Below are 22,157 nucleotides of genomic sequence, written 5' to 3' on the forward strand. Positions count from 1 at the left end.
CATCTTAGGGTCCAAGAGAAATCCGGTTCCTCGCCAAGAGACTCAGGCAATGGTGTGATACTAGGAATGTGTCTGTTTGTCATGTTATGACCCAAAGACAAGCGGCAAATGTTTACTTAGGCCTATCAGCTTGATACCCGGGCGAATGATTTAGCGACAAATTATTTCAGGACACTTCTATTTAAAGTGGATGGTCCTTGATGTATTGAAAAAGACTGTATAACTGCTGTATAACATCAAATGTTTAAAAAAAAAAAAAGAGACATGAGAGTAGCGGATGGGACAGAAATCACCTGACCGCCATTTACAGGAAATAAAGCCTGTGGAGTTTCGGTGGTTTAGAAAGAAAGACACAGTGCTGGTATCAGATCATTTATGATAGTGAAAATGACAACAACATATGTGACCACTAATAGATTATCATATGACCTTTACCTTCAAAGTGGGCACTGGCTACCATGCAATCCAGCCTCCGTGAAGACATGAAAAAATACACCGGTTGGCGAATCGGACTACTGTCATTGATCAATTGACCACCGACTGTGGAGTATCTGAAATGTTCTGCGGAGTCAGGAATTAGATCTCAGCGGGTATATAGATTGTGTTGAAATTCCTTTCTCGATTCATTAACTGTGTATACTAAAATAATCTGCCGACAGCCACTATCGACCCGTGAACAAGTAGGCTTCGTGGAAATATGAAATAGTTATCTACTAACACTCGCGCGCGTGATGTAAAGTGACAATCGAAAATACAGACAGTTTCATTTCTTATAGACACACTCATTGTTATTTCCAACAACGTTGCACATGAACAGAACTTTCCATCCCTGTAGATAGAAGACTAGAATCATGCTAGATTTTAGTTTGAAACCACCATAAGTGATCACAGATATAAAGATCTATACGAAAGCTCTTGAACCTCATTCCTAAGGGCAAGACAGACAAGCAGGAGAGACTGGTTTCAATCAAAACAACAGTGCAGAAACAGCCTTCCCCAATCTATCTATAGTCAACGATACGAGGTGGTATCTAAGAATACTGAATACTCAGTGTATACTCTGGGAAGTAGAATGACACACGTGCACTAGAGTACGTGCACACAAAAACACACACAAAAACACACACACACACACACACACACACACACACACTTTATTATATCCTGTATCATCTACACCTCTCGTATACTACTACACTCTGGTGTTTAAGGATATTCTATTTCTCAGATGGTCATCAAATTGCCAGAGAGAATCCGCAGATACAGGGAATCTTTCTTATACTTCTTCCTTACAGCACAGCACAACACATGCATCATGCCCCCAAAAAGCCCAAGATCTTGCTGTGCTACAATGTCTTCATTGAAAACAGTAGCCTTCCCATGTGAAAGCAGCACCTCAAATGTACAACGTAAACCACAAGAGCTAAGAGTTAAGTCTTACCTGAGATGAGCCACACCCGACCAACCACCATTCCTGACTTGCTCCAACGCTCCTAGAACAACAAACACAAAGACACCATTAAATAAACTGAATGACTGACAGCCATCTTATAAACTCCAAGAAAGTACTGCTCAAACTTAGTTTACTATTCTCAAGACTTTGTATCTGAGGAATCAAATCAATCAGACTGATGACGTTGACTGCATGGAAAGTCCTATTCCTCTGGGGGAAAAAAAACTCAACATGCAACAGATTCAACGATTTTACTGAGTTACAGTTCATATAAGGAAATCAGTCAATTGGAATAAATTCATTAGGCCCTAATCTATGGATTTCACATGACTAGAGTGGACCTGGGAGGGCATAGGCCCACCCACTGGGGATCCAGGCCTAGCTAACCAGAAGGAGTTTTTCGCCACAAAAGTTTTTTTTATTTCAGACAGAAATACTCCTCAGTTATATCAGCTGTCCGGGTGGCTGGTCTCAGATGATCCCGCAGTTGAAGTGGAGGTCCTGGGCTTTATACACCGGGTACCAGTACCGAGTCGATGTGCAGGGGTACGAGGTAATGGAGGTAGATATGTACACATAGATAGGGATAAAGTGACTAGGCAACAGGATACATGTGTGCACAAACTTAGAGAGAAATAAGCTTTTTGTGCGTATGGAACATTTTTGGGGTCATTTATTTCAGCTCATGAAACATGGGACCAACACTTTACATGTTGCGTTTATATTTTTGTTCAGTATAATTGGAATTCCCCAGTAGTCTACTGACTTTTCAGAGTCATCATACCTGTAAATTCCCTGTGTGGGTGACTGGGAGCTCATGTGTTCACACAATTACACAATCTGGATCTGAAGAACAGTGTTTTAGCCTGTGTAACTGGGATATGGCTGAATGCTCAAACCCAACCCATCTAGTTTACTGTTTTTGAACGAGGCATCGACTTACGCAAGAACAGAGATGCATTCATTATGCACCAAACGGAAGAAAACGGACACAAACAGGGTGGCACTACCTGAACTTAACATTCGTTTTCATTTTACATTAGTCCCTATATGAATATGACCCTGATTAAGAAGGACAAGCCATCATTCTATACGTTTCAAACTGTCCAGATTCGACAATGTTTATTTTAAGACTCAAAAGACATTCAACTGATGTTACAAGAATGTTCCCAGAACACTTTTCCACTGCGGGGCCGTGCCGTGAATATCACAGTTCCTATTTCATTTCCACTTGATTCCTGGAACCGAGTGAGATATTCAGCCTCGTTTGATACCTGGTACTGACCTCTCGAACCAAGTAGTCCAGGTGGGTGGGGTTACAAATGGCCGTACTCAACGATTAGTCTCACGCAAATGACGTCACAGTGTCACGTATGTTAATCCTCATGCACTCGTCACTGGCGTATTTAATTTTTTACAAGAGAAGGCAAATCTGACATGATGACGCCCCATCAGCGAAGATCAGCACGGTAATACATTGTTTTTTTTGCCAAACTACTTTCTAACTAGTTACCAACGTCTTTAGCGAAGCTAGCTGTAGCAGGTGAGAGTGAACACTGTACAAGACATGAACCAGAGTCGACAAATTGTCATATAAACATCCATGGAAGGCCAATGCCGTGAACAAAGTTACCTGTTTGATGTTGGCCGGAGTATCTGACTTATACAAACAACTCAGAAAGGCTCTTCTGTCAACATTCTTGCAACATCAGAGGAATGCTTTTTGCACCCTGATACAATAAAATCTGAAAGTCAGTTTGAGTGTTTTAGGAACCAATCTCTTGTCATAATCCCACAATGTTCGCACAATTTAAAGAAATATTCTGGGAACCTTTAAAGAACCGATTAAATGTGTTCTGGGAACGTTCTTGCAATATCAGTTGGGTGTGTTTTGCATCCTGAATGGAACATTATGGAATCATCCGCACATCTGGACAGTTTTTGTGTTTTGGGAACAAATCTTTTTGTCCACACAATGTTCACACCATAGTGTTCTTCCCCACAGTGATCAGTTTATCTGGGCCGGCGATTTGATTTATATATTTTTATTTAAGTCAGTTAAGAACAAATTCTTATTTACAATGACGGCCTACCGGGTAACAGTGGGTTAACTGCCTTGTTCAGGGGCAGAACAGCAGATTTTTACCATGTCAGCTCGGGGTTTCGGTTACATTCGGGTTACTGGCCCAACGCTCTAACCACCAGGCTACCTACCGCGATGCCTCAGGTCCTCCAACCAAAACAGGTCAGCGAGCTAAGCTTACATCTGAAAGTTAATGCCCCCAATCCATCGCAGGAGGAGGAGAGAAGGAGGAAGAGGAGCTTAATTGAACAGTAAGACCAGGTTCACTTCACCTGGAAGGAATGCAAGGTGTGGGAGAGGGAAGGAGGGAAGGAGGGAAGGAGGGAAGGAGGGAAGGAGAGAGGGGTGATGTATCATGAAAGCCAGTGAGATGTGAAGTTGTCAAAACACATTTATTTTCAAACAAAGTGAATATAAAGTGTGAACACAAAGATCTTCAATAGGCAACGGGCACTAATAGATCCCACAACTTCAAGAGTCAGGAAATGGGATAAGATAAATGGTGAGGGGGAAATCTAGAATTTAAGTCCCTCCATTGTCCCAGCTCCCTTTTTAAAACGTCTTCTATTATTTAGAAATGTCTTTGAAATCTGAGCACTTGGCAAAGCATTATTGGTTATAAAGCAACTCTCTGTACTTTACAACTCTTTTCAGGGCCACAGGTTGGGGAACCCTGGCCTACAGGGAGGAGGTCAGAGACCTAGCAGTGTAGTGCCAGGACAACAACCTCTCCCTCAACGTCGGTAAGACAAAGCTGATCGTGGACTACAAGGAACACAGGTGGAGAGCATCAAGTTCCTTGGTGTTCACATCACTAAGGTACTATCATTGTCCACACACACCAATGGGCCCTCTGATCCTCAAAAAGTTCTACAGCTGCACCATAGAGTACCACAGTATCAGTCAAATTACCCATAAAACCTAGCGGTCAAACAGGGAAATGGTTCTAATCGCTTTTCCGCCATTCATTTTTCCCATAGGGTTTTTCAGAAGTTCCGTGTAGGCTTACCCCGGCGTGATGTTTTGATAATCATGTAAATCTCTATACCAGGCGGTGTCAGAGGAAAGCCCTAAAAATATTGTCTAAAGCTCCAGCCACCAAGTCATACAATGTTCTCTCTGCTACCACATGGTAAGCGGTACCAACATACCAAGTCTGGAACCAACAGGGCCCTTAACAGCTTCTACCCCCCAAGACATCAGACTGCTAAATAGTTAGTTAAGTAGTCCGGGTAGCTATTGGTTAACTATCTACAATGACCCTTTTTGCACTAACTCTTTAGACTCATCACATACGTTGCTGTTTACTATCTATTATGTATCCTGTTGCCTAGTCACTTTATCACTATCTATGTGTACATATCTACCTCAATTACCTCGTACCCCTGCACATCGACTCGGTACTAGTACCCGGTGTATAAAGCCAAGTTATCGTCACGCATTGTGCATTTATTACTTGAGTTATTATTTAACTTTTTTTCTCTCTGCATTGTTGGAAAGGGCCCGTAGGTAAGCATTTCATCGTTAGTCTACACCTGTTGTTCACGAAGCATGTGACAAATACAATTTCATTTTATTTGAACTTCGTTGTTGAGGAAAATGTTTTACTTACTACGACTGTGATATTTTAAGATGAATGCACACACTGTAAGTCACTCTGGACAAGAGTGCCTCCTAAATTACTAAAATGCTGTGAACAATGCTGTGAACAATGCTGTGAACGATGCTGTGAACAATGCTGTGAACAATGCTGTGAACAATGCTGTGAACAATGCTGTGAACGATGCTGTGAACAATGCTGTGAACAATGCTGTGAACAATGCTGTGAACAATGCTGTGAACGATGCTGTGAACAAGGCTGTGAACAATGCTGTGAACAATGCTGTGAACAATGCTGTGAACAATGCTGTGAACGATGCTGTGAACAATGCTGTGAACAATGCTGTGAACGATGCTGTGAACAATGCTGTGAACGATGCTGTGAACAAGGCTGTGAACAATGCTGTGAACAATGCTGTGAACAATGCTGTGAACAATGCTGTGAACAATGCTGTGAACAATGCTGTGAACTAATTTTCCCCAATCCTCATTCTCTGGGCCCCTCATCTCTAAACGAAGAGATCAAGACAGCTCTACTTTATCAGGGTGACTGGAATGTCGCTCTCTTCTGTTTTTGGTGTGTGTCTAACGCAATGCCATATGTCTAACGCAATATTATCCAGGTGGATATCAATAAAGACGGTGTGCTTCAGGTAGAATCCACCCACCGTTTCTGAAGCCTAATCTCTCTATTGAAGCAGCTGCATTGATTTGTGATTGGTACAAAGGCTGAGTAAACAGCTCGGCCAATGCCACCCAAGGAAGGACTGGAAGTGACTCTGCAGTCAAGTGCTTTAGTCTCCTTTAGGATTTGTTTGGAGAAGGGTTTGCTTATCCATTCTATCCATTCAGACCCTGCTAACTGGCTGCATCAGTGGATTAACAGAGTTCTGGATCTCCTCTGGATCTTTGTCTGGGCTTTTTGTTTGTGGCCCTGTTAGAATTCCCCCCCTGTTTTTGTCTCTCTCCGCTGTTGTCAAGCAGATGTTCTCTCTCTGTGGTCAAGAGACACACACTGAGACACGCAAGCTGAGACACACACACTAAGGCAGACACCCAGCCACGCACGCACCCACCCACACCCACCCACACACCGAGACTGCTTTGATGGCAAAGTTTCAGCTCATCAAGGAGGGTAGTGTAGGGGCAGTAAAAACAAATGGCAGGAGAAAGAGAAAGGTAGAGGAAAGTAGAGGTAGCCACTAAGGACATGCCACATTCCTCTCCTGTTTTTGCAGTCTCTTGTATCCTTTTGTTCTATGAGAGTGAGCGTTGAGCGTTGACATGGGGTGAGATGAGCCACATGTTCTGGTCAGTCAGAGAGAGAGAACGAGAGAGACAGAGAGAGAAAGACAGAGAGAGAGAGAGAGAGAGAGGGACAGACAGAGAGGGAGAGAGGGACAAAGACAGAGAGGGAGAGAGAGGGGGAGGGGGATAGAGAGAGAAAGAGGGTGAGAAAGAAAGTGAGAGAATGGAAAAGAGAGAGAGAGAGAGAGAGAGACCACTGAGCGGGACGAAAGAGTGGAGGTGTGGAGTTCCGATCCGTGGCCCCACAGAGTGCCTGGCCTCCACTAAACCATACAGCCATCAACATCCTTCACAGGCCACTTAGGCTGACACCTGCACTGACAGCTCCGTCAACTAACTACAGCCCGGAGGGTGGGAACACATGCCGAGACAGGAAGTGGACGGTCAGACAGGTCAGAGGGGGTCACCAGAGGTCAACAGAGGTCAGCAGATACAGTGTCTAAGAGCATGACACATAGGTGGCCAGGTATTGGAGATGTTTTTACAGGCATCGGGTAGTAACAGGTGGGTTGGGTTCATTTCTCACTCATTCTGTCCATGATTTCACGTACTGTCACACACACATCTATACAAGAGCAGGCAGGTGCAAGGTACCCAGGATGAAAACGCCTCACAGTTAATGAAACGTTCAATGTTTCAATAATGTTTTATTGCATAATGGGACATAGACACAAGAAGAAATTATACAACGAGCAAAGTGATGATGCTGTATGTGACTGCTTTGAAAGTATGTGCACGGGTGATCAGGGGTGTATTCATTCGGTCGATTCTGTTGCAAAACCTTTCTTAAACAGAAGCAAACGGAACATAAGAGGGAATTTGTGAATTTGTCCGATAGAAACTCATGTTTTTGTTGCAAAATGGAAAGTTTTGCAACTGTTTGGACAAATGATTACATCCCAGATCAGCTCGATGCAGGCAAGTGTGTGCAAGGCTCTATTGAACGTGTCACTGTCTGTCACCTTGATTACTTCAACTTGTCTCTCGACCTGTGCACCTACACTGGGCGAAAAGGGTAAATATCAGGGGATATCTTTATCTATATATTTCCCGGATATTTGACATTTGGAGTAGATATGCTCCAGATACGCATGTCCTTAATGTCATAGGGTATTATGCTGCATAATGGGAGTTTCTACATGTACCTCTGAAATCTTCCCGCTATTGTATGAGTCCAGGGAGATATATTCAGGACACGCACCCGAAGTGCGTGCACCCACTTACATTTTTGTTGAATATTCTAACTCCGGAAAGGGTATGTGTCAACATGCTGACATATCTAAGTCTTTACACTTATGCTTGAACGAATCCACATATTTTCAGAAATGTATCATATCTGTATTACCTGATAATTTACACATTTTAATAGATATCCTCACATGATATGTGAATTATAGATATTTTTCTATTCATCCCCGTATGTCTGATCAAAAATGGGCAAAGTCCGGCTAATGAAATGTCCAGCGGCCAAATTATTTGACCCGTTCAGCCGCCAAAACCCATTGTGCTTCTTCATTTGAAGGTGACATATCTGAGCAGACATTGCACCATATTCAGTAGTAGGCTATACAATGGACGGAAAGGTAAACATTGTCATATTTAATCCAAGTTGCTATTTCCAATCTCTGCTATTTCTGTTTAAAAAAATGCAGCATAGCAAATCCAGAGCTCCAATCAGAACACGTTTTCAGGAAATATGCAAAAAAAAAGTCTAATCTTTGCAAAAATGGTTCATTTATTTGACAGAAAATAAAAGTAGCACACCCCCAGTAACCCATCCCTAGGGCTGTGGCGGTAATGACAGTTTGTCCGCCGGTTAATGTCATGCAAATGACTGCCAGTCTCTCGCGGTAATTGACCGTTAATTAACAAAAACACGTTTAACATCTCCAGGCCTCCACGCGTACAAGCCGCTGATGTGTGCCTTTGGAACATCGACATTATAAAAAGTCTAATAAATCCATTTAATGTAGGGCATCACAATAAATCCATTGTTTTATTTAGGCAGGCCTAAATAAACATTATGATATGAATAAAATGTATTTCAGTAGAACAGAATATGAGTTGGCCTACTGTATGTTATCTGGCTATGCGCCAGGCTATAGGCTGTAGGCTAGGTCATTTAGCAGACAAGGTATGCTTATACAATGCATTCGGAAAGTATTCAGACCCTTTGTCTTTTTCTCCATTTTGTTACGTTACAGCCTTATTCTAAGATTGATTAAATAAATAAAAAATCCTAATCAATCTACACACAATACCCCACAATGACAAAGCAAAAACAGGTTTTTAGAATGTTTGCAAATTTATAAAATATAAAAACAGATATACCTTATTTACATAAGTATTCGGACCCTTTGCTATGACACTAGAAATTGAGCTCAGGTGCATCCTGTTTCCATTGATCATCCTTGAGATGTTTCTACAACTTGATTGGAGTCCACCTGTGGTAAATTCAATTGATTCGACATGATTTGGAAAGGCACACACCTGTCTATATAAGATCCAACAGTTGACAGTGCATGTCAGAGCAAAAACCAAGCCATGAGGTTGAAGGAATTGTTCGTAGAGCTCAGAGACAGAATTGTGTCTCTGAGTACAGACCTTTGGCAGGGCACCCAAAACTTTCTGCAGCATTGAAGGTCCCCAAGAACAAAGTGGACTCCATCATTCTTAAATGGAAGAAGTTTGGAATCCCCAAGACTCTTCCTAGAGCTGGCCGCCCAGCCAAACTGAGCAATCAGTGGAGAAGTGCCTTGGTCAGGGAGGTGACCAAGAACCCGATGGTCACTCTGACAGAGCTCCAGAGTTCCTCTGTGGAGATGAGAGAACCTTCCAGAAGGACGACCATCTCTGCAGCAAATGGGCAGGAACATGAAGAGGGGAAAAAAAGCATATTATTTGTATGTACTAGAAAAGCGAATGAAGGCCGCTTTCCCTCAGTTTGGGTAGGCTAGTCCAGTTTTAGGCTATAAAACTGGAGTAGAATAGAGTAGCAGCTGGGATCCTCCTCTTATTAGTGGCAACCATCAAAACTCTGCTTTCTCACTGGATTGTATATAGAAATCTCTGGGCTTGCAACAATAATTATTTACAATTTTTTAATGTGTTCAGAGTTTTTTTTAAATTATTATTATTGCTAGGTATTACTACACTGTTGGGAGCTAGAAACACAAGCATTTCCCTGCACCTGCGATAACATCTGCAAATCTGGGTACGTGACCAATAAACTTTGATTTGATTATTTCACCCCAAGCATCAACCACTGTTTGAGGTGCATGCAGCCTCTCGCTGGGTGACAGGTGATATTCCGTCCAAACTCTGTATGCCATGGGCTCTCCAACCCTGTTCCTGAAGCTACCCAGTGCTTCATTTGGGAAACCAAGTCAAATATTTTCGGGAACATCGATAGTAACATGTTTTCACAACAAAACATATTTCATTAAATTGTTGACAGTCCCGTCCTCTGCGCAATCCAGAAAGTAATGAAGGAGAGAGAGGAGTTGGAAACGCACATTGGTGACATGTTCTGTAGCTAAAGGTAATGTGTCAGCCTATTAATTATGAAAATATTTTTTTTTAAATCCCTATTATTAGGCTATTCAACATCAAAATACAAATTCACTATAAATGTAGGCTAACTCTGTAAGAAACCCTGCACAATCAATGAACCAAAGGCATTGCCTAGGCCTATACGTTCTCTCCCAGACTCATGGATAGAACGTTTGGAGCATAGCATACGGTAACAAGTCAATCCAGTATGCACAATAATACAGTCCACAATACAGTCTACACTCAAAGGCGATTACTAGAACTAGGCTAGAACAATTATGTACCAAAGGCATCTTAAATCCTTTTTAAAAAGGGTTTTCTGCCATGTGTAATATACGGTAGGCTATTAGGCTATGTATTGTAGAACAGCACAATCATTATTTTAAATATTTATTTTGGCATGGGCTCATATATAGGCGTAATCAAAAGCTCTAATATGCATATGGGGGTTTTGAATTATACATCACCATGGAAAGTGCTCTCCATTTCGTTGTGTTTGGCTTTGAAACAACATCCACAATGACCATGTTTCCACTCAGTATCAACCTGCTCTTGAACTTCTTTCTTCAAATTGATCATCACAGTTAAGTGAGTTATAAAAGCACATACTGTTTTGATGATAAGTGTTTGATGTGATTTTCTATTGCATTTGCATTGATGTCAGAGTGGTTAGAGGGACAATAGAGCCCTGACTACCAGAACATTAGGACCTGACGGAGGGACAACAGAGCCCTGAGTACCAGAACATTAGGACCTGACGGAGGGACAATAGAGCCCTGAGTACCAGACCATTAGGACCTGACGAAGGGACAACAGAGCCCTAAGTACCAGAACATTAGGACCTGACGGAGGGACAATAGAGCCCTAAGTACCAGAACATTAGGACCTGACGGAGGGACAATAGAGCCCTAAGTACCAGACCATTAGGACCTGACGAAGGGACAACAGAGCCCTAAGTACCAGAACATTAGGACCTGACGGAGGGACAATAGAGCCCTAAGTACCAGACCATTAGGACCTGACGAAGGGACAACAGAGCCCTAAGTACCAGAACATTAGGACCTGACGGAGGGACAATAGAGCCCTAAGTACCAGACCATTAGGACCTGACGAAGGGACAACAGAGCCCTAAGTACCAGAACATTAGGACCTGACGGAGGGACAATAGAGCCCTAAGTACCAGACCATTAGGACCTGACGGAGGGACAATAGAGCCCTGACTACCAGAACATTAGGACCTGACGGAGGGACGATAGAGCCCTGACTACCAGAACATTAGGACCTGACGGAGGGACAACAGAGCCCTAAGTACCAGACCATTAGGACCTGACGGAGGGACAATAGAGCCCTGAGTACGAGGCCATTAGTGACCCAACGGTCATTAGCCAGTTGGATACCAACAACGCATGTCCAGAGTGCATAAGAGGAGATTACAGTGAATCAACGATCACGTGGAATTGAACTACCACTCATGACTGCTGATGTGGTGGTAATACCATCACCGCAACAGCCCTATCCCTGCCTGCCCTGTTTGTTAACATGGACCATACGATGGGTGCAGATTGAGTCATCAGTGGCGATCCCTCGCAGTCCAGACCGAACGCGGTGGTAGCGTTGGTCTGTGATCCACTCCAAACTGTCTAAATTATTATTTTAGATATTGCAAGAAAATATAGTTATTTCACATAACCATACAACAAGGTAGCTACTATACCTGCTTCACTCATGACGAGAAAACAAACTGGAACTAGCTAGTACGACAAGTTGCTATTTCGTTAGCTAGCTAGTTAGCTAACGAATCCTCCTCTGTTCCTCTGGGATGTAGAGGTTAACCCAGGTCCTGCAGTCCCCAGCACCATTCCCAATCCCCAGGCGCTCTCATTTGTTGACTTCTGTAACCAAAAAAGCCTTAGTTTCATTCATGTTAACATTAGAAGCACACTCCGCCAACCCTCATGTCCTAACCGTGTCTGAATCATGGCTTAGGAAGGCCATCAAAAATCCTTAAATTTCCATCCCTAACTATAACATCTTCCGACAAGATAGAACTGCCAAAGGGGTGGAGTTGCAATCTACTGCAGAGAAAGCCTGCAGAGTTCTGTCATACTATCCAGGTCTGTGCCCAAACAATTCGAGCTTCTACTCTTAAAAATCCACCTTTCCAGAAACAAGTCTCGCACCGTTGCCGCTTGTTATAGACCCCCTTCAGCCCCCAGTTGTGCCCTGGACACCATATGTGAAATGATTGCCCCCCATCTATCTTCAGAGTTCGTACTGTTAGGTGAACTGGGACATGCTTAACACCCCGGCCGTCCTACAATCTAAGCTAGATGCTCTCAATCTCACACAAATTATTAAGGAACCTACCAGGTACAACTTGCCCTCTAAATACACTTCTGCTGTCTTCAACCTGGATCTCAGCAATCACTGCCTCATTACCTGCGTGCGTAATGGGTCCGCGGTCAACTAACACCCCTCATCACTGTCAAAAGCTCCCTAAAACACTTCAGAGAGCAGGCCTTTCTAATCGACCTGGCCCGGGTATCCTGGAAGGATAATGATCTCATCCCGTCAGTAGAGGATGCCTGGTTGCTGTTTAAAAGTGCTTTCCTCTTAAATAAGCATGCCCCAATTCAAAAAATGTAGAACTAAGAACAGATATAGCCCTTGGTTCACCCCAGACTTGACTGCCCTTGACCAGCACAAAAACAATCTGTGGCGTTCTGCATTAGCATCAAATAGCCCCTGCGATATGCAACTTTTCAGGGTCAGAAACCAATATACTCAGTCAGTTAGGAAAGCTAAATATATCTTTTTCAAACAGAAATTTGCATCTTGTAACACTAATTCCAAAAAGTCAGAAACCAATATACTCCGTCAGTTAGGAAAGCTAAAGATATCTTTTTCAAACAGAAATGTGCATCTTGTAACACTAATTCCAAAAAGTTTTTGGACACTGTAAAGTCCATGGAGAATAAGAGCACCTCCTCCCAGCTGCCCACTGCACTGGGGTTGACACTGTCACCACCGATAAATCTACGATAATCGATCATTTCAATAAGCATTTTCTACGGCTGGCCATGCTTTCCACCTGGCTGCCCCTACCCTGGCAAACAGCTCAGCAGCCCCCGCTTCTCCTTCACCCAAATCCAGAGAGCTGATGTTCTGAAAGAGCTGCAAAAATCTGGATCCCTACAAATCAGCTGGGCTAGACAATCTGGACCCGCTTTCTCTAAAATTATCCACCGAAATTGTTGCAACCCCTATTACTAGCCTGTTCAACCTCTCTTTTGTATCGTCTGAGATCCCGAAAGATTGGAAAGCTGCCGCGGTCATCCCCCTCTTCAAAGGGGGAGACACTCTAGACCCACACTGTTATAGACCTATATCCATCCTGCCCTGCCTTTCTAAAATCTTCGAAAGCCAAGTTAACAAACAGATCATCGACCATTTCGAATCCCACCGTACCTTCTCCACTATACAATCTGGTTTCCGAGCTGGTCATGGGTGCACCTCAGCCATGCTCAAGGTCCTAAACAATATCATAACCGCCATCGATAAAAGACAGTACTGTGCAGCCGTCTTCATCGACCTGGCCAAGGCTTTCGACTCGGTCAATCACCGCAATCTTATCGGCAGACTCAATAGCCTTGGTTTCTCAAATGACTGCCTCGCCTGGTTCACCAACTACTTCTCAGATAGAGTTCAGTGTGTCAATTCGGAGGGCCTGTTGTCCGGACCTCTGGCAGTCTCTATGGGGTTGCAACAGGGTTCAATTCTCGGGACAACTATTTTATCTGTATATATCAATGATGTCGCTCTTGCTGCTAGTGATTCTCTGATCCACCTCTACGCAGACGACACCATTCTGCGTACATCTGGCTCTTCTTTGGACACTATGTTAACAAACCTCCAAACGAGATTCAATGCCATACAACACTCTTTCCGTGGCCTCCAACTGTTTTTAAATGCTAGTAAAACTAAATAACGATTATCCTTCACTCATGCTGCCATACATAAGCTTGTAAAACTGACTATCCTACCGATCCTTGACTTCCGGCGATGTCATTTACAAAATAGCCTCCAACACTCTACTCAGCAAACTGGATGTAGTCTATCACAGTGCCATCCGTTTTGTCACCAAAGCCCCATATACTACCCACCACTGCGACCTGTATGCTCTCATGGGCTGGCCCTCAATACATATTCGTCGCCAAACCCACTGGCTCCAGGTCATCTATAGGTTTTTGCTATGTAAAGCCCCGCCTTATCGCAGCTCACTGGTCACCATAGAAACACCCACCCACCCGTAGCACACGCTCCAGCAGGTATATTTTACTGGTCATCCAGGGGCGGCAGGGTAGCCTAGTGGTTAGAGCGTTGGACTAGTAACCGGAAGGTTGCGAGTTCAAACCCCCGAGCTGACAAGGTACAAATCTGTCGTTCTGCCCCTGAACAGGCAGTTAACCCACTGTTCCCAGGCCGTCATTGAAAATAAGAATTTGTTCTTAACTGACTTGCCTGGTTAAATAAAGGTAAAATAAAAAAAAAATAAATAAAAAAAATCCCCAAAGCCAACACTTACTTTGGCCACCTTTCCTTCCAGTTCTCTAATGCAAATGACTGGAATGAATTGCAAAAAATCACTGAAGCTGGAGTCGTATAACTCGCTCTCTAACTTTAAGCATCAGCTGTCAGAGCAGCTTACCGATCACTGTACCTGTCCACAGCCAATCTGTAAATAGCACACCCAATTACCTCATCCCGATATTGTTATTTATCCTCTTGCTCTTTTGCACCCCAGTATCTCTACTTGCACATCATCTGCACATCTATCACACCAGTGTTAATGCTAAATTGTAATTATTTTTGCTTCTATGGCCTATTTATTGCCTCACCTCCCTACTCTTCTCCATTTGCACACACTGTACATAGATTTTTCTATTGTGTTCTTTAAAAAAAAATTATAATTTTAAACATTTTCTCCCCAATTTCATGGTATCCAATTGTTAGTAGTTACTATCTTGTCTCATCGCTACAACTCCCGTACGGGCTCGGGAGAGACGAAGGTCGAAAGCCATGCGTCCTCCGAAACACAACCCAACTGTGCTTCTTAACACAGCACGCATCCAACCCGGAAGCCAGCCGCACCAATGTGTCGGAGGAAACACCGTGCCCCTAGAGACCTGGTCAGCGTGCACTGCGCCCGACCCACCACAGGAGTCGCTAGTGCGCGATGAGACAAGGATATCCCTACCGGCCAAACCCTCCCTAACCCGGACGACGCTCGGCCAATTGTGCATCGCCCCATGGACCTCCCAGTCGCGGCCGGCTGCGCTCGAACCTAGAGTCTCTGGTGGCACAGCTAGCACTGCGATGCAGTGCCTTTGACCACTGCGCCACCCGGGAGGCCACCTCTATTGTGTTATTGACTGTACATTTGTTAATGTGTAACTCTGTGTTGTTGTTTTTGTCGCACTGTTTTGCTTTATCTTGGCCAGGTCACAATTGTAAATGAGAACTTGTTCTCAACTGGCCTACCTGGTTAATTAAAGGTAAAAAAAAAAAGAAGGTTAAAAAAAGGAAAAATCAACCAGTATTACGAAATACACCTGAAGGTTTTAAAACTTTATCTGTCACCTTGAGGCTTGATAGGGGGTAAAAATATTACAGGTGTGCAAAGCTGTCATCAAAGCAAACGGTGGCTACTTTGAAGAATCTAAAATAAAATAAAAATATTTTTTAACACTTTTTTGGTTACTACAGGATTCCATTTGTGTTATTTGTGTATATAGTCAGTTTTTGTCACGAGATAAAATAGGACGAGATAAAATAGGATGTCACATATCTCAGGATATCCATATCTGGCCATAGGAAATGTCCATGTGTGATATTCTGAATAATCCCAGTATCATATACTGAGTTACAGTTCATATATAGAAATCAGTCAATTACAGGCCCTAATCTATGGATTTCACATACCTGAGCAGGAGGTGCAGCCATGTGTGGGCCTGTGAGGGCATAGGTCCACCCACTTCGGAGCCGACCCACTGGGGAGTTAGGCCCAACCAATCAGAATGAGTTTTTCCCTACAAACAGGCTTTTTTACAGACAGAAATACTCCTGGAGGTCCTGGAGGTTGTAAAGCCGGTTGGACGTACTGCCAAATTCTCTAAAACGACATTGGAGGAGGCTAATGGTAGATAAATTAACATTACATTCTCTGGCAACAGTTCTGGTGGACATTCCTGCAGTCAGCATGCCAATTGTATGCTCCCTCAAAACTTGAGACACCTGTGGCATTGTGTTGTGTGACAAAACTGCACATTTTAGAGTGGCCTTTTATTGTCCCCGGCACAAGGTGCACCTGTGTAATGACCATGCTGTTTAATCAGCTTCTTGATATGCCACACCTGTCAGGGTGGATGGATTATCTTGGCAAAGGAGAAACAGGGATGTAAACTCATTTGTGCACAAACTTTGAGAGAAATAAGCTTTTTGTGCTTATGGAACATTTCTGAGATCTTTTATTTCAGCTCATGAAACATGGGACTTTACATTTATATTGATATTGTTGTTCAGTGTACATGTCTAAAACACACATCTGGATTCAGAATTGGTCAGGATATGGTGCATATCCACAAAACTCCAAATATGCATTGGAAATGGTCTGTATTCTCCAGAATATCAAAAACGTGTCATGTAAAGATACCTTTTCACCCAGTGCTACATTCTAAACTTTCATTGGTCGGCTAGGTTGTAGCAACCTCATGATAAGGCAAACTCAAGTATCATGTAGTAGCCTAAACCTATCTATATTACATTGAACTGGGTGAATGGAATATGAATGACAGTCATTCAGTATGCTGTAATAGAAATAAGGCCATGTTCATTAAAAAAAAGTGTCCTCCATAATCTTAAACGTCACCGACCGCCACTGCACACACAGGCATGCACCCACACATGTCCAATTTGTGTAGGCACTCTCACTGCCACAAAAACCCATACCTGCACACCCAAACACAGACACACACACATACACACAGGAGATACGCAAGCATGCACACATATAAGTTAAAACGCACGCACAAACACGCAGACAGACACATTACCAATTATAAGAACAAACGTGAGCCCACACACACACACACACACAATATTTATAGAGCATTCAAGCTCTCGCGCCGACAAGAGAAGTAAGCTACCTAGCCAAGACTAGGGGCACATTCTTGCTGTCTCCTCACTCAGTGCTAGCACAGCAAGTGGCTTTGTGCCTCCCTCGCCGACTGCTCCTTTTAAGAGTGCTTAATGGGTCAAACACAATGCACTTTGTGTTACAGAGCAGTGAACCTCCTGTGAGGGGAGCTGCCATGTCACCAGGGTTCAGGTGGAGGGGTCTGAAGGGAGACCCATGATGGGTTGGAGTAATTGGCGACAGGCAGGGTTGGGTAGGTTCCTTTCTAAATGTACTCCGATACAGTTACTAGTTACCTGTCCAAAATTGTAATCAGTAAGGTAACTTTTGGATTACCCAAACTCAGTAAAGTAATCCGATTAGTTACCATTATTCCACCCATATTTGGTATTTGTTTCATTCATCCATTGTTGACATAGTCCCAAAATGTTTTGCTTGTCAGCAATCAAGTTAAGATATGTAACTTTCAAAAATAAAACTACGGATGACACGTAACTGATTACTCCCCAACCCTGCCGAAAGGGCAGGTCTCCTCTGACTGGGGCCACACAGAGTCAGGGGCCACACAGAACCTCTAAGCCCCGGCTGCTATTCACTCAGAGCAAATGGAAGATGTGGCGGGAGAGTACAGGGCTCAATCACAAAGTCAAACACTCCACACACACATGAAAGAGGCATTGTAAGTTCAGGCCCCACCACCACCCCTGAGCCAACGCTCAGTCCAGTACCACGTAGCATGTCTTGGCCTCCCCTCCCCTTCTCTCCTCTGTCCCCCCTCCTCTCCACCCCCAACTGCATGCAGTCCAGGAGACTCTCTCCCCCGCTTTCTCTCCAGCCCTGAACCCTCTGAACAGCCCTGGACTCTGGGCCCCAGCACACAGGGCCCCAGGCAGCACACTGAGGGTCACCAAGTACGGAAATGTCCAACAGTGGGGAACAGCTGCATGGGCTGGCCTGGACTGGGCCCAGCCACCTCTCAGCCACAAAGGGCTGTTTGTGCCCCGACTGGGTGGAACATAAAACACAAGAGATAAGCTGAGTGACAGTGTTTGCCAGGGCCAGTGGGCCTCCACAAACAGGAACTGAGTGCAAGTGGCTGACACACACACATGGCAGGGTCACTGAGGGGTGCAAACAGGCTCCCAAAAAGGAGTTGCACTCCTGTCTTTGTCTGGGGATTCCAGTGGGAGTCCCCTGAAAGGGGTCAGAGGTGGTGGTGTGGAGTATGAGTTAGGGTATGATTTGGGGGGCATGGGGTGTGAGGAGGAGTATGAGTTAGGGTATGATTTGGGGGGCATGGGGTGTGAGGAGGAGTATGAGTTAGGGTATGATTTGGGGGGCATGGGGTGTGAGGAGGAGTATGAGTTGGGGTATGATTTGGGGGGGTAGGGGGGTGTGAGGAGGAGTATGAGTTAGGGTATGATTTGGGGGGCATGGAGTGTGAGGAGGAGTATGAGTTAGGGTATGATTAGGGGGAAGGGGGTGTGAGGAGGAGTATGAGTTAGGGTATGATTTGGGGGTAGGGGGTGTGAGGAGGAGTATGAGTTAGGGTATGATTTGGGGGGCATGGGGTGTGAGGAGGAGTATGAGTTAGGGTATGATTTGGGGGGCATGGTGTGTGAGGAGGACTATGAGTTGGGATATGATTTGGGGGGTAGGGGGGGTGTGAGGAGGAGTATGAGTTAGGGTATGATTTGGGGGGTGGGGGGGGTGTGAGGAGGAGTATGAGTTAGGGTATGATTTGGGGGGCATGGAGTGTGAGGAGGAGTATGAGTTAGGGTATGATTTGGGGGGCATGGAGTGTGAGGAGGAGTATGAGTTAGGGTATGATTAGGGGGAAGGGGGTGTGAGGAGGAGTATGAGTTAGGGTATGATTTGGGGGTAGGGGGTGTGAGGAGGAGTATGAGTTAGGGTATGATTTGGGGGGTAGGGGGTGTGAGGAGAAGTATGAGTTAGGGTATGATTTGGGGGTAGGGGGTGTGAGGAGGAGTATGAGTTAGGGTATGATTTGGGGGGGTAGGGGGTGTGAGGAGGAGTATGAGTTAGGGTATGATTTGGGGGGTAGGGGGGGTGTGAGGAGGAGTATGAGTTAGGGTATGATTTGGGGGGTAGGGGTGTGTGTGAGGAGGAGGAGTATGAGTCAGGGTATGATTTGGGGGGTAGGAGGTGTGTGTGTGAGGAGGAGTATGAGTCAGGGTATGATTTGGGGGGTAGGGGGGGTGTGTGAGGAGGAGTATGAGTCAGGGTATGATTTGGGGGGTAGGAGGTGTGTGAAGGGGAGTATGAGTCATGGTCTGATTTGGGGGGTAGGGAGGGTGTGAGGAGGAGTATGTGTTAGGGTATGATTTGGGGGGTGGGGGGTGTGAGGAGGAGTATGAGTTAGGGTATGATTTGGGGGGTGGGGGGGTGTGAGGAGGAGTATGAGTTAGGGTATGATTTGGGGGGCATGGAGTGTGAGGAGGAGTATGAGTTAGGGTATGATTAGGGGGAAGGGGGTGTGAGGAGGAGTATGAGTTAGGGTATGATTTGGGGGTAGGGGGTGTGAGGAGGAGTATGAGTTAGGGTATGATTTGGGGGGTAGGGAGTGTGAGGAGAAGTATGAGTTAGGGTATGATTTGGGGGGCATGGGGTGTGAGGAGGAGTATGAGTCAGGGTATGATTTGGGGGGTAGGGGGGTGTGTGTGAGGAGGAGTATGAGTCAGGGTATGATTTGGGGGGTAGGAGGTGTGTGAAGGGGAGTATGAGTTATGGTATGATGTGGGGGGTAGGGGTGTGTGAGGAGGAGTATGAGTTAGGGTATGATTTGGGGGGTAGGGGGGGTGTGAGGAGGAATATGAGTTAGGGTATGATTTGGGGGGTAGGGGGTGTGTGAAGAGGAGTATGAGTTAGGGTATGATTTGGGGGGTAGGAGGTGTGTGAAGAGGAGTATGAGTTAGGGTATGATTTGGGGGGTAGGGGGGGGGTGTGAAGAGGAGTATGAGTTAGGGTATGATTTGGGGGTAGGGGGTGTGAGGAGGAGTATGAGTTAGGGTATGATTTGGGGGGTAGGGGGGGTGTGAAGAGGAGTATGAGTTAGGGCATGATTTGGGGGTATGGGGGGGTATGAAGAGGAGTTCGAGTTAGGACAAAGGAGGTGAGAAAAGCTGTCCTTTAAGTTCCTAAAAAGTCACTAATTCTACCACAAGACTAAATGAGTTAGTGTCACTCTCTGGCAGCCATGTTTGTCACTCTTCATAGTGCTGAGTCATGCTCAGTCGCTCATCACACACAACCATGACACAGCACTGGCTGTGTATCCAGGCAGCCCTGGCTCAAGGTCCAACCAGGGGGGATAGGGGGGGGGGGATCTCCCCAGAACGTGACTGCTCACTTTATCCTTATCTCTGCCCTTCTTTCCCACCCTATCTATCTCACTATCCCCCTCTCGCTCCACCTTTGGTTCAATCTTTTTCTTGCTCTCTGTAAATACCACATTGTGTGCATGACACATTCATAAAAGTCGGATCCTTCATATTCTTCCGGGGCTGATTGAGTGAATCAACTCTGCAACCTTTTCTGTTTTCAATATTTATGTCCATTACGTCAACAGGGTGTGCGTCTCTGAGGCCCGACTAGAGTCCTGCAGATTAAATGGAGCATCACATGCAGTTTATTTGAATAATTTCAGCTGCCTGTGCAGCTGTGGGCCATTGATAACCCTAACCCCCCTCTGCTCACCCCCACCGACCCGGAACTGGCCCCCTCTGCAGGGCGCCACACACAACCCTACCGCTAGATAGATACAGAGCTCCAACATGACTGAAGGCGCTCACCAAACAAACAAAGGGACACACACACACACACACACACACACACACACACACACACACACACACACACACACACACACACACACAAATTCCAATATGAGGGCCAAAGTGTCAAGCAGATGTGACAACCGGACCTTTAAACATCGGTCTATGCAAATGAGAGGAGAACACTATGTTATGAAACACCTGGCACCTGTTCCCTAGTGGGGACACTTCCACAGCATGGTCCTGCAGCATTACAAATGTACATTGTCTTGAATGTCTACTTCCACAATCAGACATATCAGTCAGCAGACCATACACAGTTCTGAGGCTTCTCAAAACACAGTGTTCTTATTTGTCTGTATCTATTCTAATGCTCCAATAAAGGGTCAACATGACTAGGGCAACCATGCGTAAACTATTATGGAAGAAATCCTACCATCATAAGTTTGTTATATTAATCAGCATCGGCTGTCAGTAACCGAAATTGTCAACCGAAGATATGGATCCACGAATTGCAATATGTATAATTCTATAAGTGACCTATTATAAGGGGTTATATATGGAAGCAAAGGCAGTCTCCAGTCCGGATGTTGAAATCATGTGATACACCGTAGGCCTGTACAAACAATGAGATTGAGTGAAATTGCTTTTGTATAGGACTCTAAGCAGAGAAATGGGTCTGTGACACTAATGAATGGAATTGAGGTTGGGTCATACTTGTACTTTCAGATTCCACTCATTCATGTTCGGTAGAAAGTAGAACTTTAAAATAGGGGAAGTTGAACAAAAAAAATGGAATGCACCACTGATCTGTTCCCTAAAGTCCACTTTTAGAACACAGACCTTAATGTTTGAGCCTAAATGTCATCACTAATGTAGAGATTCTGGGCTGGAGGGGTAGTTGAATAAAAAACGAGTTTCCCTTATAATACCAAGGCGGATTAACAGACTGGGACAAAGCAACATTCTCCAAATGACTTTCTGATTAAAGCCAATTCAGACGTCACCTATCTGTGTCTTAAAATTCCACTGGTTCCCTGGTTTTATTTTTCTCGCAGTTTAGCCCCAAAAAAAGCCTGTGATTAGTCTGAGTGGAATGTCCTTGCAAAAGAACTCAGCTCCACTCCAGCCATGCTGCCTTCACTCAGGGAGATCTGACTAAACTTTAACTGT

General features: G+C 44.6%; 1 protein-coding gene across 1 annotated transcript in view; it reads right to left on the minus strand.

Moving 5' to 3' along the window:
- The window catches only part of LOC139407422 (cyclin D2, a), a 208,625-nt gene that overhangs the window by 75,528 nt on the left and 110,940 nt on the right, over nucleotides 1–22,157 (minus strand). The window contains exon 3 of the mRNA XM_071151193.1: nucleotides 1,442–1,493. Coding sequence (XP_071007294.1) covers nucleotides 1,442–1,493 — 52 coding nt within the window. The remainder of the gene's footprint in view (nucleotides 1–1,441; nucleotides 1,494–22,157) is intronic.

The sequence above is a fragment of the Oncorhynchus clarkii genome, chromosome 1 (assembly GCF_045791955.1).
Source record: "Oncorhynchus clarkii lewisi isolate Uvic-CL-2024 chromosome 1, UVic_Ocla_1.0, whole genome shotgun sequence".
NCBI lineage: Eukaryota > Metazoa > Chordata > Actinopteri > Salmoniformes > Salmonidae > Oncorhynchus > Oncorhynchus clarkii.